At 43.9% G+C, this 14,012-nt stretch overlaps 1 protein-coding gene across 1 annotated transcript in view; it reads right to left on the reverse strand.

Moving 5' to 3' along the window:
* FBXL7 (F-box and leucine rich repeat protein 7) overlaps positions 1-14,012 on the reverse strand; it is a 367,939-nt gene that overhangs the window by 1,556 nt on the left and 352,371 nt on the right. The window contains exon 3 of the mRNA XM_029941067.1: positions 7,748-8,359. Coding sequence (XP_029796927.1) covers positions 7,748-8,359 — 612 coding nt within the window. The remainder of the gene's footprint in view (positions 1-7,747; positions 8,360-14,012) is intronic.

Here is a 14,012-nt window from a genome sequence, read left to right on the forward strand (position 1 = left end):
TAAAACGGGGATGCCATGCCATGAAAGATGGCTGTGAAGGTTAAATGAGATAATGCTTGTAAAAATCGCGCCCTGGCTCAAGAAAGTTCCGGAAGCTCAGTAAGGGCTGATTCTTGGCCTGTAGTGATCTGGCAGCTCTGTGGTCAAAGAGGTAAGATCATGAAAGAATGGTTGGCCGTGACCTTGGTTTGGCAGAAAGAGCGTCAGCTTGGGAGTCACAGCTGGTTCAGGTCTACCTTTTTTATGGCCTCAGGCAGGAGGCCTAACTTGGATGTCTCAAGCTTCTCCTCTATGCAGTGCGCATAAGTAGCTGGTGGGCCTACACTGTAGGGAAATACTGAGGATGCAATGAGATGATGTTCACAGAGGTACTTGGAAATTCCAGGGGAATACACATAATTATTAATCTAATATAATGTGGCCACCTGGAGACTCTATTCAACACCCTTTGGTCAAAGAAGAACAACCGTGTCACCCAGATTATTGCTCTAGCCACTCAACCAGTCTCCCTGCCCTGCCCTTACTCCCCACTGTCCATTCTCAGCACTGCTGTTCTGAAAAACAGAACTGTAATCATGTCGCTGTGCACAAAGGCTTTGGACCTCACCCATGGCACTCCAGGTGTGAAATCTCAAGTCTAAGGGGGCCTCTGAGGACCTGCACCACTGTGCCCTCTGACCTCATCTCTTACCCCACTCCTCCGACTCCACTGGCCTCCTTGCTGGCTCCCAGACACCTCAGCTGCCTTCCTGCCTCAATGTCTGTGCATCGTATAGGGCTTCCCCAAGCTGCCCCGTGGGCCATCCCCACTTTCTTGGGCCTCTGAGCAAATGTCCACTTATTGGATAGTTCTTGTCCAATCACCCTGTATCAAGTGGTACCCCTGGCTTGACTCCCATTTATTTTCAACACTTTTTATCCCTCTGTGCCATGATGCATTTCTTTGTTCATTTATGTGTTTGCTGTCCTCACTTTGGAACAGAAGTTCCTGAGGGGAGGGACCCTTGGCTGCTCACCGCCATGCCCCTCATCCCTGCTTCATCGCCGGTGTTCACTAAGTATCTGTTGAATGAATGAATGAGTGATTTATGGAGCATATAGGGCCTTCTATAGGAACACCAGAGAGGACAATTTATTTTATTTGTTTGCAGACAACAAATATTTATTTCTCACAGTTTGGAGCCTAGGAAATCCAAGATCAAGGTGCCAGCCCATTCAGTGCCTGACTCCTGATGAGAACTGTCTTGTAGACAGCTGCTTTCTTGCTGTGTGCTCACATCGTAGAGAGAAGGAGAGCCAGTTCTCTGGTCTCTGTTAGAAACGCACTAATCCTGTCACAGGGGCTCTACCCTCATGACCTCACCTAAACCTAGTAACTTCCCTAAGGCCCCGCCTCTTAATACTATCACATTGAGGGCTAGGGTTTCAATGTGGGTTTGGGGGAAACAGGCATTCAGTCCATAACGCTTCCCTCCTCTTCCCACACACTAGACAGACCTTTCCCCTCAGGCCAGTGCTTTCATATCAAGAATATCTTTAGCAGATGGAAATTAGGGAACAGCATGCCCAGACACAGGAGGCCCATCCCAGTCAAATTGGGGGTGAGGTGAGGAGTTTTCTCTCTGTAGGTAAATATGCACAAAATATATGATTTCACTTTTGGGCCCATGAAGTCTATGTAAGTCTCTAGGAAATACTCGAGGACCTTGTTATAGGATTAATTTTGCCCCACTCCGATAGGCTAATTTAAATTCCAACATTTAAATGTCCTCTGGACTTTGACCATGGCTGATGTATATTTATACTGTAAAACTGTTGTCTATTTTACGGTTAATCATGGTGCCTTTTATTTGTATTATAAAGTTTACAGAATGCTTTTATAAACATTTTCTTACCTAATTCTTATTCCATTTTGCTGACAAGGAAATTAATGCTTAGGAAGATTTTTTTTAGATCTAGAAAGCCCTTTAATACTTTGTCCTTCTTCACCGATGCCTTTAGAGATCTCTCTAAACATTATTTCTAGCTATCCTTACCCTAAGAATATGTGTATAAATTATACATTGTATACATCAATATATATAATTATATGTGAAACACTCATTTTGTTATATATTTCAGTTCACTATATAGTAATATATAAATATAATAAAATATAAGATACATATTTATATATGTATATTGCAGTATAGTTTATATATATAAATGATATGCCATCAATATATAGCATAAATAAATGCATATATGTATTTCATCCCACTACAGAAAGCGCATATATATTTTTCATCTTCTCTGTGCTCGTTCCGAATCCTTCCGGCAATTCCAAAGCCAGGTGCTTCACCTCTGGCACCTCTGTGCTCTGGCTGCTCAAGCAATATCCAGGCTCCCAAGTGGTGACATAATAGTGCTAATGGGGACTTTTCTCCCGCATCCGGGCAGGCTGCCCAGGAAACTCTTATAAAATTCAGGTCCTGGGAATAATGAGGTTCAAAAGCCAAGTGCGACCAAGAATTTCAGGAAGGAATAAAACATACAGTCCAGTGCTGGAGAACAAAGCTGTGACTCGTCGAACTGTCCACTCTCCTCCAGTAGCCTCTGAGGTTGTGCAGAAGGTAGTTGGTGCCCCACAACTTTAGCTTTGAAATCTTCTTTTGCTTAGAATTTCTTTTTCTTTCTTTCTTTCTTTCTTTCTTTCTTTCTTTCTTTCTTTCTTTCTTTCTTTCTTTCTTTTTTTTTTAGAGCAACTGTAATCTTGTTTGGACTGAATTGATAGGCCCACAGTAGTGGTTTTCCCATCTGTGATGCCTGAGAAGGCACTGATTTTCAAGATCATCTGACAACCTTTGTTCCTAAACTCCTAGTGCTGGTTTCTTTTTCTCCCGCCCCCCCCCCGCCCTTTTTAAAATATCTAGTAAAATGTAATGCACTCCAGGAAGGATATTATGTTTGATTCGGAGAAATATATGTCTCGTGTTTGAAATGGAGTCCCCAGTTTAGTGAAATACTAGGTAAGCTCAGTTTTGGTGAAGACACTCTTTTGCTATGCTTGTGTTCTTTTCAATCAATAATTTTAAATTTAAGCTTCAGCCTTAATTCCTACATTTTTGTTGAGGTTGGCTTGAAAAGAAAATAAATTGGTCCACGGCTCAGTAGGTAATATCTGTGGTTAGTTCATGCATTCATACATTACAGAGATACGGACCACCTGAGAAATCATCCCAATTAACCTTTACTTTTTAAAGATGAGACATCTCACACTTAGTAAGATTATGGGACTTGTACAGCGAGACTAGGGAACATTTCCTGACCCATGGATCCGTTATAGGAGAGGAGGTAAGAAATGACTAGGATAGAGCATGCAATTGGTGAATTGCATGAGAGATTTAGTGTAGATGTGTCAGCCTGATGTGAACATTTAGATACTGAGGAATCAGGAGACTTGGAAGTGGTGATTATCTATAAGTGGATTCTTGACAGAGGGAAGCAATTTGATTACATAATATGGAGTTCAGGTAGTAAGTAGTAGTGCCAGCAAATAGGAGAGATGAGAAAGCATGGAGCCAGAGGGTTTGTGAGTAGTTTCCATTGGGTGGAATGCAGGGTTTCTGAAAGGATTTAATGGGAACTAAGATAGGAATGGTTCATTGGGATCAAATTATGGAGCCTGCCCTAATATTCAGGGTAAGGAGTATGAATATCACTCAATAGGAAATGAACAATATAGGTTGAACAAATCTCTGGGATTTCTTCAGTTAATTCCAGATTTGGTTCTCCTTTCACAAACATAATCTTCATTAACACTCCCTCTCATTATTGGGGTAATAACTCTACCTTCTGTGGGACATAAGATGGCAAAGTCAACAAAGATCAACTACTGACTTCCAAGCATGTTTATAACAATGACAATCCCAAAACAATGACAACCATTGTGACTTACTGGGTGCTTACTACGTGGTTTTGAGGGCATACGTGTTTATTTAAATCTTAAATATTTATATTAGCCATTGATATTTGTTAATTTCCCAACCAAACCATTTCTACTGATAAGGAAGTTTTAGCCACTGTAGCCTCCTAAATGTGTGTTTATAGAGTATTAACCAATGGCAACTTCGTGTGAACCTTTTAGAAGTCAAGATGACTGTTTTGACTTTGACACTCATAAATTCACATAACTGTAGTATCATTATGTGCAAAGACAAAGCAGGCCTCATGGTTGCCCTCAGAAAGCTTATAATGAATTGAGAGAAAGGAATCTGGGAATATGCAAATACTCAACTGCAAGACTCAGTGATCCTTTCTTTCCCTGCCTGTACTCAAAGGCGAAGACCTGAGAGGAAATATTTAACGTACTGGGGGTCAGGCAGGGAAGGCTACTTAGGTGATACTTGGACAAGAGCTTGACCAATAAGAAGTCTGTTAAGAGGGTTTTGGGGAGCGACAGGGGACAGATGAGGGAATGTAAGCCAGAGAGGTGTCCACACATCCCAATATGCACAGATGTGATGTATTTGGAGAAATGCCAATGGTTCCAAAGAAGGGAGCACTGAGTGGAAAAAGTGACATTTGAACCTAAGTTGGCTCATGAAGGGTCATGTATGCTTTTCTGAAGAACTTGAAATTTTCCTGGAGGTTATGGGGAGCAATTGGAAATTTTATGCAGGAAAATGGTATGATTTGACTTATTTGAAAAAAAAAACATTCCTCTGGATGTTGGTTGTGTGGACGGTAAGTTGATTGGGTTGACATGAATATAAGGAGGATGGTGAGTGAATCTTGCATGCATCATGGCAGCAGGTGGAGGAGAGAAGATAGAATCAAGGTAGCGGGCAAGTGGAAACACCTGCACAGCATTCTACCGGTTCAATGTAAAAACCCAGGGAAAGAAAAGTAAGGAGGACCCCCAGGTCTCCAGTTGTAAGAGGACCCTTTGCAGCAATTTTATCGCAATAATGCCAATATTTTACACTCTGAAAATCGGTTGGCTTTCCCATGTTCCATTGATGTCCAAAGATATTGTTAACTGTGATGGTTAATATTGTGTGTCAACTTGAGTAGATGACAAGGTGCAAAGACTTTTGGCTAAATATTTCTGGGGGCACCTGTGAGCCCGTTTCTGGGGGACATTAATATTTGAATCAGTGGACTCAGTGAAGCAGATTGCCCTCCACAATGTGGATGGGCACCTGGATAGAACAAAAGGTGGAGGAATCAGGACTTCTTTCTCTGCTTCACTGTTTGTACTGGCACATTGGTCTTCGCCTGCCTTCACACTGAGACTGACACCGTCATTAGCCCTGGTTCTCAGGTCTCTGGACTTGGACTGAGCTGCACCCCCAGTTTTCCTGGGTTTCCTGCTTGCAGATGGCGGATAAATCTCTTCACACACACACACAAACACACACACACACACACACACACACACACAGTGTCTTTGAAGAACCCAGACTAAATATTAATACAAGGTAATATGTAATAATGACAAAACCCTACAGCTACTAGTGCTAAGTTTCAATGACTTGAAAAGCTAGCTTTTCAGATGGGCATGCTAGGGACAAGAGAGGCAGTCTCACGTCTTTTGCAGGGAATTAAGCTCTAGATCAGCAATGAATCTTGCAAAGTCAAGTTTACTGCCAATGAGAAGGTCAACTTGAAAGCCAAAAGGGAACCAGGCATAGTGAAATTACCTGTGGCAGACCTCTGGATTCTCACAGAATCAACATAATTTTGCCAGATTCCATCAGAACTGGAGGGCGCCATTTGGGCCCCCCACCCCCACCCTGCCCAGCTGGAATCCTGTGCTCTTAACTTGGGAGTTAGAGGTGCCCTTGTGTATATAATCTCTACATAGATCTCAGGGGGTCACTGAGAGGCATGTGAGAAAACCACAGATATACTAGGCTTTGCAAGTTAGGGTGCTGGAGAAGAAGGGCCTTGTGGCTTTCATAAGGATTAGTCAAAAGGGCAAAGCGGGATCCACTCACTCAGTTAGAAGCCCAGGAAATTCCATTCCCAAGGTAGTCTCTACATTTCTGAATTTCAAAAGGACTCCAAAAGACAGGGCAGGTTATTTGCAGCCTGTATGCAGGGTGCATGGGGAGCACCTTACAAAGATGGGGATTCCAAAAACAAGTCCTTTTCTAATCTGATTTTCGAAAAGAAAAGGAAATGAGGTGTCTAAAAAATAGGTTCACAATGTTCACAATTTTAGCATGTTAAAGAAGCCAATTCCTTACTTTTTTTTTTAACTGAAGAGGAAACGCGTCTAGAGAAAGCCCTGAACTGTCCCAAATCACAGAGTTTTGAAAGCAGTCTCCACCACATCACAGTGCCTTCTCTTTCCAGAATTCCTTGGAGGAAAAATGTAAGAAAACCTCTTTGTTTCCTGCCGCTTTATGCCAGCAGCTGCTCCTGACTAGCTGAAGGAACGGTTAGTATGGTTTTGTCCTGAAGCCAACTGAAGGAGGGGAGAAACGAGTTGCTTTCTACCAAGGGAAAGAGTCTGCGAAAAGTAATTGACTGTCATCTGAAATATTTTCAGATGTTGGCTTTTGAAAGAGGGAGCAGGCTCAGTGAGCGGACTTTTCCTTCAGATTTTGTCGGAGGGTATCATTTCCCTTAGATGCTTGTAAACCCCAAATTCTGTTTATTTGCCGGTCACTGGGGTTTTTTACTTCTTGACCCCTCCCCAGCCATCCCTGAGGTTGTGGCTCAGGCTGTGGGTTTCTTTAACTCCCTGCTGTATCTTACACATTTCAGCCTCTCAAATGCTGGCCTTTTGACTGGGCCGTGAATGAGATAAAGAAAGGCTGTTAGTCCGGCTGGATCCAAGTCTGGCGCCAAAGTGTGAGTCTGGGTTTTAATTCTTCCTGCCTGAGAGAGGTTTTCAAGCAAAGCAACCATGCTGGGATTTCCTTCAATTTTAAAAAGATCTAAAGGCTTCCCTTGATGGGTCTTATCCTTGCACTACGTAATTGAGAATTTTGCTTAAAAAAAATACAAAATCAACCCAAGGATGAGGGGAGTGGGGGTGAAATACAAGGACAGGATGGATTTTCTCCAGTGTCTGCGAAATGGCAGGCAATTCTGAGCACAGCCCAAAGCACACGGTCAGGTTAGACACAGCTCTCGGGCTCTGTGTAACTATAACCAGTGGGCACACGGTGGGGTTTAAGCCTACCCGTGTTTGAGTTAGATACTTGGCTCCCGTTTTCTGTGGTTGCTATGACATTAAGTGACTGCGGTGGGGAGGAAGGACACATTTAAAAGTTATACTAAACTGCCAGACAAAAAGGTGACTCTACTGCCTTTAAGAAGTTGGCATTCCTTGTTTGGGGCATCTGGGTGGCTCTGTTGGTTAAGCGTCTGACTTCTGCTCAGGTCACGATCTCACAGTTCATGGGTTCGAGCCCCATGTTGAGCTCTGTGCTGACAGCTCAGAGCCTGGAGCCTGCTTCAGATTCTGTCTCCCTCTCTCTCTGCTCCTGCTCTGCTCATGCACTCTCTCTCTCAAGTAAATAAACATTAAAACAAATAAAAAAAAAAAAAGAAGTTGGCCTTGTTTGATGAAAGGGATACCTCTGGCCTCCTGGGGTCATGATTACATAGGACAGCTTCTCTAGAAGAGTCAACCTCCTTGCTGCCTACCCTCCATCTCTAATGGCTCTCAGGAAGGGGGACCTCCTCCAGGCAGCAGCCCCCGTCCACTGCTTTGGGATGGCCCACTGCAGGGCCGCCAGCTGCCATTTACCTGACACATCCAGGTGCTCCAGGTTGGGGCACAGGGACACCACGTCGAAGACCGCCTCGTTGGAGATATTGTAACAGCCCGAGACCTCCAGTCGCCTCAGTTCCGGGCAGCACTGGGCGATGGTGTAAAGCCCGCGGTCCGTGAGCCGCCTGCAGCCACTGACAGTTACGGTTTCCAGCATGAGACAGACGTTGGGCGTGTCCTGACAGAGCCTGCGGGTCAGCACCTTGAGGGCGCGGTCCACGTTGATGGTCTCGCCCGTCAGGCGGATAGTCCTCCAGAGCCGCGGGTCCCAGGCCAGGTTGTACCAGCGGCGGCACACGCGCGCGCAGCGGCACAGCTGGTTGGTGGGCAGGAAGGAGAAGATCTGCACCATGGCCTGGTCCGGGAGGCGCTCGATGCTGGCCTGCTCCTTCTGGGGCCTGGAGGCGAGCCGGATGAGCGGGTGGGTGAGGCGGGTCGGGGGCGGGGAGTGGACCATGGCCACCGTCTCCCCGGTGATGGACGACGAGGAGGTGGACGAGCCCCTTCCATTCTGAAATCCGGGCAGGTTCGGTGGACATATCAGGGCTGGGCTGGGCGTGCTCAGTGTGCGCATGCTCAGGTCGGAGTCTGGCAAAGGACAGAGAGCAAAGGGTTAAGGATGGCGGGAGCGCAGCCCAGGGAAGGAGGCCACGGCCGGCACACTCACTCCACCGACATCCATCCTGGGCACACCCCCGCCGAGTCCATCACCGGAAGCAGAAGCGCTTGCACATTTCACCCACTCCAGAAAAAGCTTCATCCTCCCTCATCTACAGCGGTGGGGGGTGGGGGTGGGCAACCTTGACTGGGAAGGGCCAGCGATGGAAATGTTTGAGGCACTGCAGGCCACATGGGATCTGTCTCTGTTGCAATTAATCAACCGTGCCATTGTAGTGCAAAAGCTGCCATAAACAATAGGTAAACAAACAGGGGTGGCTGTTTCAATAAAACTTGTTTTATAAAAACAGACCAGCTGGATTTGACCCAAGGGCCAGAGTTTGCTGGCTTCTGATCTACATTAATGGTGATTATCGAAAGGGCACAACTTCAAAGTCTCGTTATTTCTATTCTGGGAAGAAATCTCACATATTAGGAACACAAACTCTTTTCCTTTACTAATTGCGTTTCCATCAGACAGATCATTATGTTCCGTTTACAGATGAAGGAACGAGTTTCAGAAGAGAGGAAGACTGGCCAATGGATCTAGAGAACATTGCTGCCTTCGCCCTAGCCCTTCCCCTCGTCTCCGGGCCCCTGTCTTTTTTTTTTTTTTTTTTTTTTTACTTATCTATTTATTATTTTTAAAATTTTCCCCCCCATCTTTTGATAATAGTACCCCAAACTCAGCCAGGGTTCTGAGGAGCCACCCCACTTCCTCCACTAGACCAGGCATTTCAAATGGTATTTCCAGGCCTTGACTATCTGTGGCAATATATATTTTTCCTTATTACCAACTGTCTTTGGCATTTGAATAACGCGACTCATAGTCTGTTCCCTGAAACCAGAAGGACCACTTAATGAGAATAAAAGTGGTTTTTCAGTTTGAGGGATGAAGAGTTCTTTAGAATACCAATTTAAGAAGTCTGCTCATTTCATGCCCCTGCCTTGATAGTTATGTCTATATGAACCAACTTAGTTTTTATATAAATATATTTACTTATCATACAGTTACATATATAGCTGAATAGATTTATTTAGGATGACATTTATTCTGTCTCTTTTATGTTTATATATTTCACACACACACACTCTCTCTCACACACACACATACACACACACTCACATACACACTCGCACTCACACACATGCACACACACATACTCACTCACACACACACACACACACTCTCACACACAGTGTGTTATCTCTAAAACATAAATTTCTTAATCTGTGAAATAAGTGAGCTGGGCTGGATGATTTCTAAGGTATTTCTAGCTCTAATTCCAGTTCCAAAGACTTATTAAACAAAAATTCTCTCCTCTGCTCTTCCACATTTCATACCTTGGGAATTTTGAAACATTTGTTTTTTCAAAGAACTTCCAGTAATAACACAGGACACGGGAACTTCTGACACCAGAATCTCCACTGAGTGTCTGTCTGTAGTTTTCCTACTGGTATATTTTTTCTGCTGTGATCATGTTTTCTTTCAATTTATTTCTTTAGAACCTCACACTGAAAACGTCCTACATATGTCCATGACTTTGCTCCTGGAGCAGCTCGGAATTTCTGCTTGCCCCCTTCTTTCCCCTTGTCTGCCTCTTGAAATACTAAGTACAAATGCCACCTCCCCTAAACATATTTTCCTAAAGTCTTTGAGATATAACTAATCCCTTCCCTATTCACATCTCCATCCTTTGTTATTAGAGTTGAGTTTATCTTTCCCTGATGTGCTGGAACTGTATTATTTTTCTCAGTGTTGCATCTCTCTTTACAGCCACGTGTCTTTGTCATGTGACTCTGCAGTTCCTTCTATGGACAGTATATTTGCCCCATCCAGTGACACTGGACTTGGCCACGTGACTTGTTTTGACCACTGAATATCAGGAGATGTGCTGTGCTCAATGAGAGGCACATGCCTGGCTAGTCCATTAACCTTAGGGTGGGGAGAGGCTCAAGGTTCAGAAGTGGCGGAAATCTGCCGCTTAAAGCCAAGCTCAACCAAACCCAGCTGGGGTCAGCTGATGCCCAGGCGAACCAGAGATGTGTAAGCTAAGACACAGAGCTTGGGGCGACTTGTTACACAGCATTACTGTGGCAGCAGGTGACAGATATGCCTTCATTACACTAAAATGACAATGATTCAATCCTTCTCTTATCTGTGTTTTGGCTGTACCTGGCATGGTTTATGGTACATAACAGGTGCATATGAATGTTTTGAATTGAGAGGAAATACTTATATGTTTAAAAAACAATAATTTCTAGCCTGGTATGTACTTCTCTTTCCCAGGTGTATACATACTGCATTTTAAATCGTTCATAAGAAAAGAAGTGTGTACATCTCTCTTTCTGTAATCAGGTAAAATAAACAGAAAATCTTTAAGAAAAAGCTTACATGTAAACCAATTAGGGATTTCCAAACTGCCATCCAATCTACCTTCATCATTAGGTGAACTCTGAGAGTTGCCTCCAAAGCCAGTGTTTTTTGTAGGCAGGTGGACAGCTTATGTAGGGCCAGGAGGGAGGGCAATGTCAGGCTTTCAGCTCCGACACATAGCGGCTACGAGGGCTCTGAAATCTCTCTCCTACCTGCCTACGTTTTATTCATTTGGAAAGAGAAGACACACCTGACAGTGCTTTGTGACGCCCTGCACATCTTGAGTTAGGCCCCTGCAGGATGGCCATACTCACACTGGGGGTTAAGGCAGCTTCCTACACCTGTATCGATAACCAATTCACTTTTCTTCACGTTCACAAGCCCCGCACTGAGAGAGAGAATGCGAATGCATCCAGACTGGCCAGCATGGCTGTGTACTCAGTGATGCGTTCTTTTTTTTTTTTTTTTTGCCAATAACCATCCTAAGTGTCACGGAATTCACACTCAGAGACAGATGGCAGCCTCGTACATCTGTGAGGAACATTCTGCCCTGGAGAGGACTCAGGAGCTGGTACCAGCTCTCCATCCCGCCTTTTCTAACTCTCAAAGGCAGGTTCTCAGGAGTAATTCATGACTGCGTGGCACCGCTTACCCCACGTGAGGAGACAAGCCGGGGGAGGGCTTAGGGATTTCCGCCAGGAAAGATGGGTGCCTCTTTTGCCAGAATGCACCCCAGTATTCTCTGGTTCCTTCCTACTTATTCAGGCTGAGAACCCTCAGAGGCTTTTTGAAAGGATATAATTTGTCATAATTGGATAAATAACACATGATAAACAAATAATACACAGCAATGAGTAATGTGCTGGTCTAAATGTTTGAATTCCTCTCAAGTTCATATGTTGAAATCCTAACCCCTGAGGTGATGGTGTGAGAAGCTGAGGCCCCTGGGAGGTGACTGGGTCCTGTGAGTGGAACCCTCATGAATGAGATTAGTGTCCTTAGAAACGTCATTGTTATATCTCTTGGTGATAGTATCTCCTTTATTACCATAGTGCCCTTCTTGGTCTCTTGTTGCAGTCTTGGTTTTAAAGTCTGTTTTGTCCCGGGTAAGCATTGATACCCCCTTTCTTTAAGCATTCATTTGCGTGACCAATGTTTCCCCATCCCCTCACTTTCAAGCTGTATGTGTCTTTACGTGTGAAAGGAGTCTCTTGTAGGCAGCATATAGATGGGTCTTGTTTTTAATCCATTCTGACACCTATGCCTTTTGACTGGAGCATTCGATCTTTTACAGTCACAGTAATTATTCATAGATATGTATGTATTGCCATTTTGGTACTTGTTTGTGGCTGTTCTTGTAGCTCTCTGACTCTTCTCTTCCTCTCTTTCATGGCTTGCTAGCTTTCTTTGGTGATGTATTTGGATTCCTTTATCTTTATTTTTTGCATATCTATCACTGATCTTTGATTTCTGGTTACCATTGGGTTTGCACAGCTTCTGCCCATAGCAGTCTATATTAAGTTGATGGTCGCTCAAGTTTGAATCATTCTTTACTCACCCCCAACATTTTAGGTATATGGTGGCATATTTCACATTGTTTTATTTTGGTAATCTCTTGACTGATTTTTAGCTTTTGTTTCTCTAAGAAATATTATCTTTCCATCTATTCTGAATGACAGCCTTGTTGGATACAGTATTCTTGGCTACAGATTTTTTTTTCCTTTTAGCACTTTTTATACGTCATGCTACTCCCTTCTGGCCTGAAAAGTATCTGCTAAAAAACCCATTGATACTCTTATGGAATTTCCCTTGTATGTGACTCTCTTCTTTTCTCTTCCTGCTTTTAAAATTCTCTATTTAATTTTTGCCATTTTAATTATATGTGTCTTGGGGTGGTCCTCCTTGGTTTGATTTTGTTAGGGGATTTCTGTGCCTCCTAGATCAGCATATCTGTTTCCTTTCCCAGATTAGAGAAGTTTTCAGCTATTATTTCTTCAAATGAAATTTCTGCCCCCTTTTCTCCCTCTTTTGTCTTCTGGGATCCTTATAATGTGTATATTATGCTTGATGGGAATCGCTGAGTTCCCTACATCAATTTTAATTTTGTGTATATATACATATATATATATATTTTTTTTTTCTCTCACTTGCTCAGTTTTATTACTTTCCATTACTCTGTCTTCCAGGTCACTAATTCATTATTCTTCTTCTGGCCTGTTATTTATTCCATCAAGTGTATTTTTAATTTCATTATAGTGTTCTTCATCTCTGACTGGTTCTTTCTTATCTCTTTGTTAAGAATCTTAGTGATGTCCTCCACTCTTTTCTCAAGTCCATTGAGTATCTTTATGATCATTACTTTAAATTCTCTATCGGGCATATTACTTATCTCTGTTTCACTTAGGTATTTTGCTGTGAGTTTGTCCTATTCTTTTATTTGGGACATCCTCCTCTGTTTCCAGATTTTGTCTAACTCTCTGTGCCTGTTTCTCTGTGTTAGGACAGTCAGCTACGTCTTCTGCTGGCAGTGGTGGCCTTATGAAGAAGGGGTCCTTTAGGCTCTTCAGTGCAGTGTCCCCTGTTCACCAGTACCTGGTGCTTCTGGATGCTTCCTACGTGTGCGGTGTGTGCCTTGCTGTTGTGTACCCTGACCGCTTTTTCCGTTATTCCTGTAGTCTGCAAATGCTCTCTTTTCCTGCTGTAGGTAGGACTGGGTCCCTGCCCAGGGTGGGGCACACAATTTTAGAAAGACATATGTCAGTCAACTAGTGAAATGAGACCGGCTGCTGCCACTGCTGAGACTCAGGGTCTGCAAATCATGCCAGTCGGGAGATGCAGAGTGGGCAAGGTTTGCGCCAGTCTTCTGGGAGAGGGGACCCACAGTGCCTGGACAGAGGCAAATGAGACTGGAAAGGCAGATCAAGGAAGCACGGTGGGGATTGGTGTGAGCAAGTTAGGTAGTGAATGTCACTGCCATGGTGGTTCTCACAGGTGGCCATGTGTTTATGCTGTGAGGGCAGTGGAGGCAAATGGCACTGGCCAGCTCCTTTGTTTCTGGAGAAGTCCCTCAGTGGGCCGTGCCCCTCCAGGACATGGTCCCAAATAAGTAAACTACTCTCCTTCCTGTATGTTCCAGGCATTATGCAAACTATTGCTTCTACCTTGTGTCTCTGTGGGCTGTTTGTCATGCTGTCTCTTTCAGGACGG

The sequence above is a fragment of the Suricata suricatta genome, chromosome 6 (genome assembly GCF_006229205.1).
Source record: "Suricata suricatta isolate VVHF042 chromosome 6, meerkat_22Aug2017_6uvM2_HiC, whole genome shotgun sequence".
Lineage (NCBI taxonomy): Eukaryota > Metazoa > Chordata > Mammalia > Carnivora > Herpestidae > Suricata > Suricata suricatta.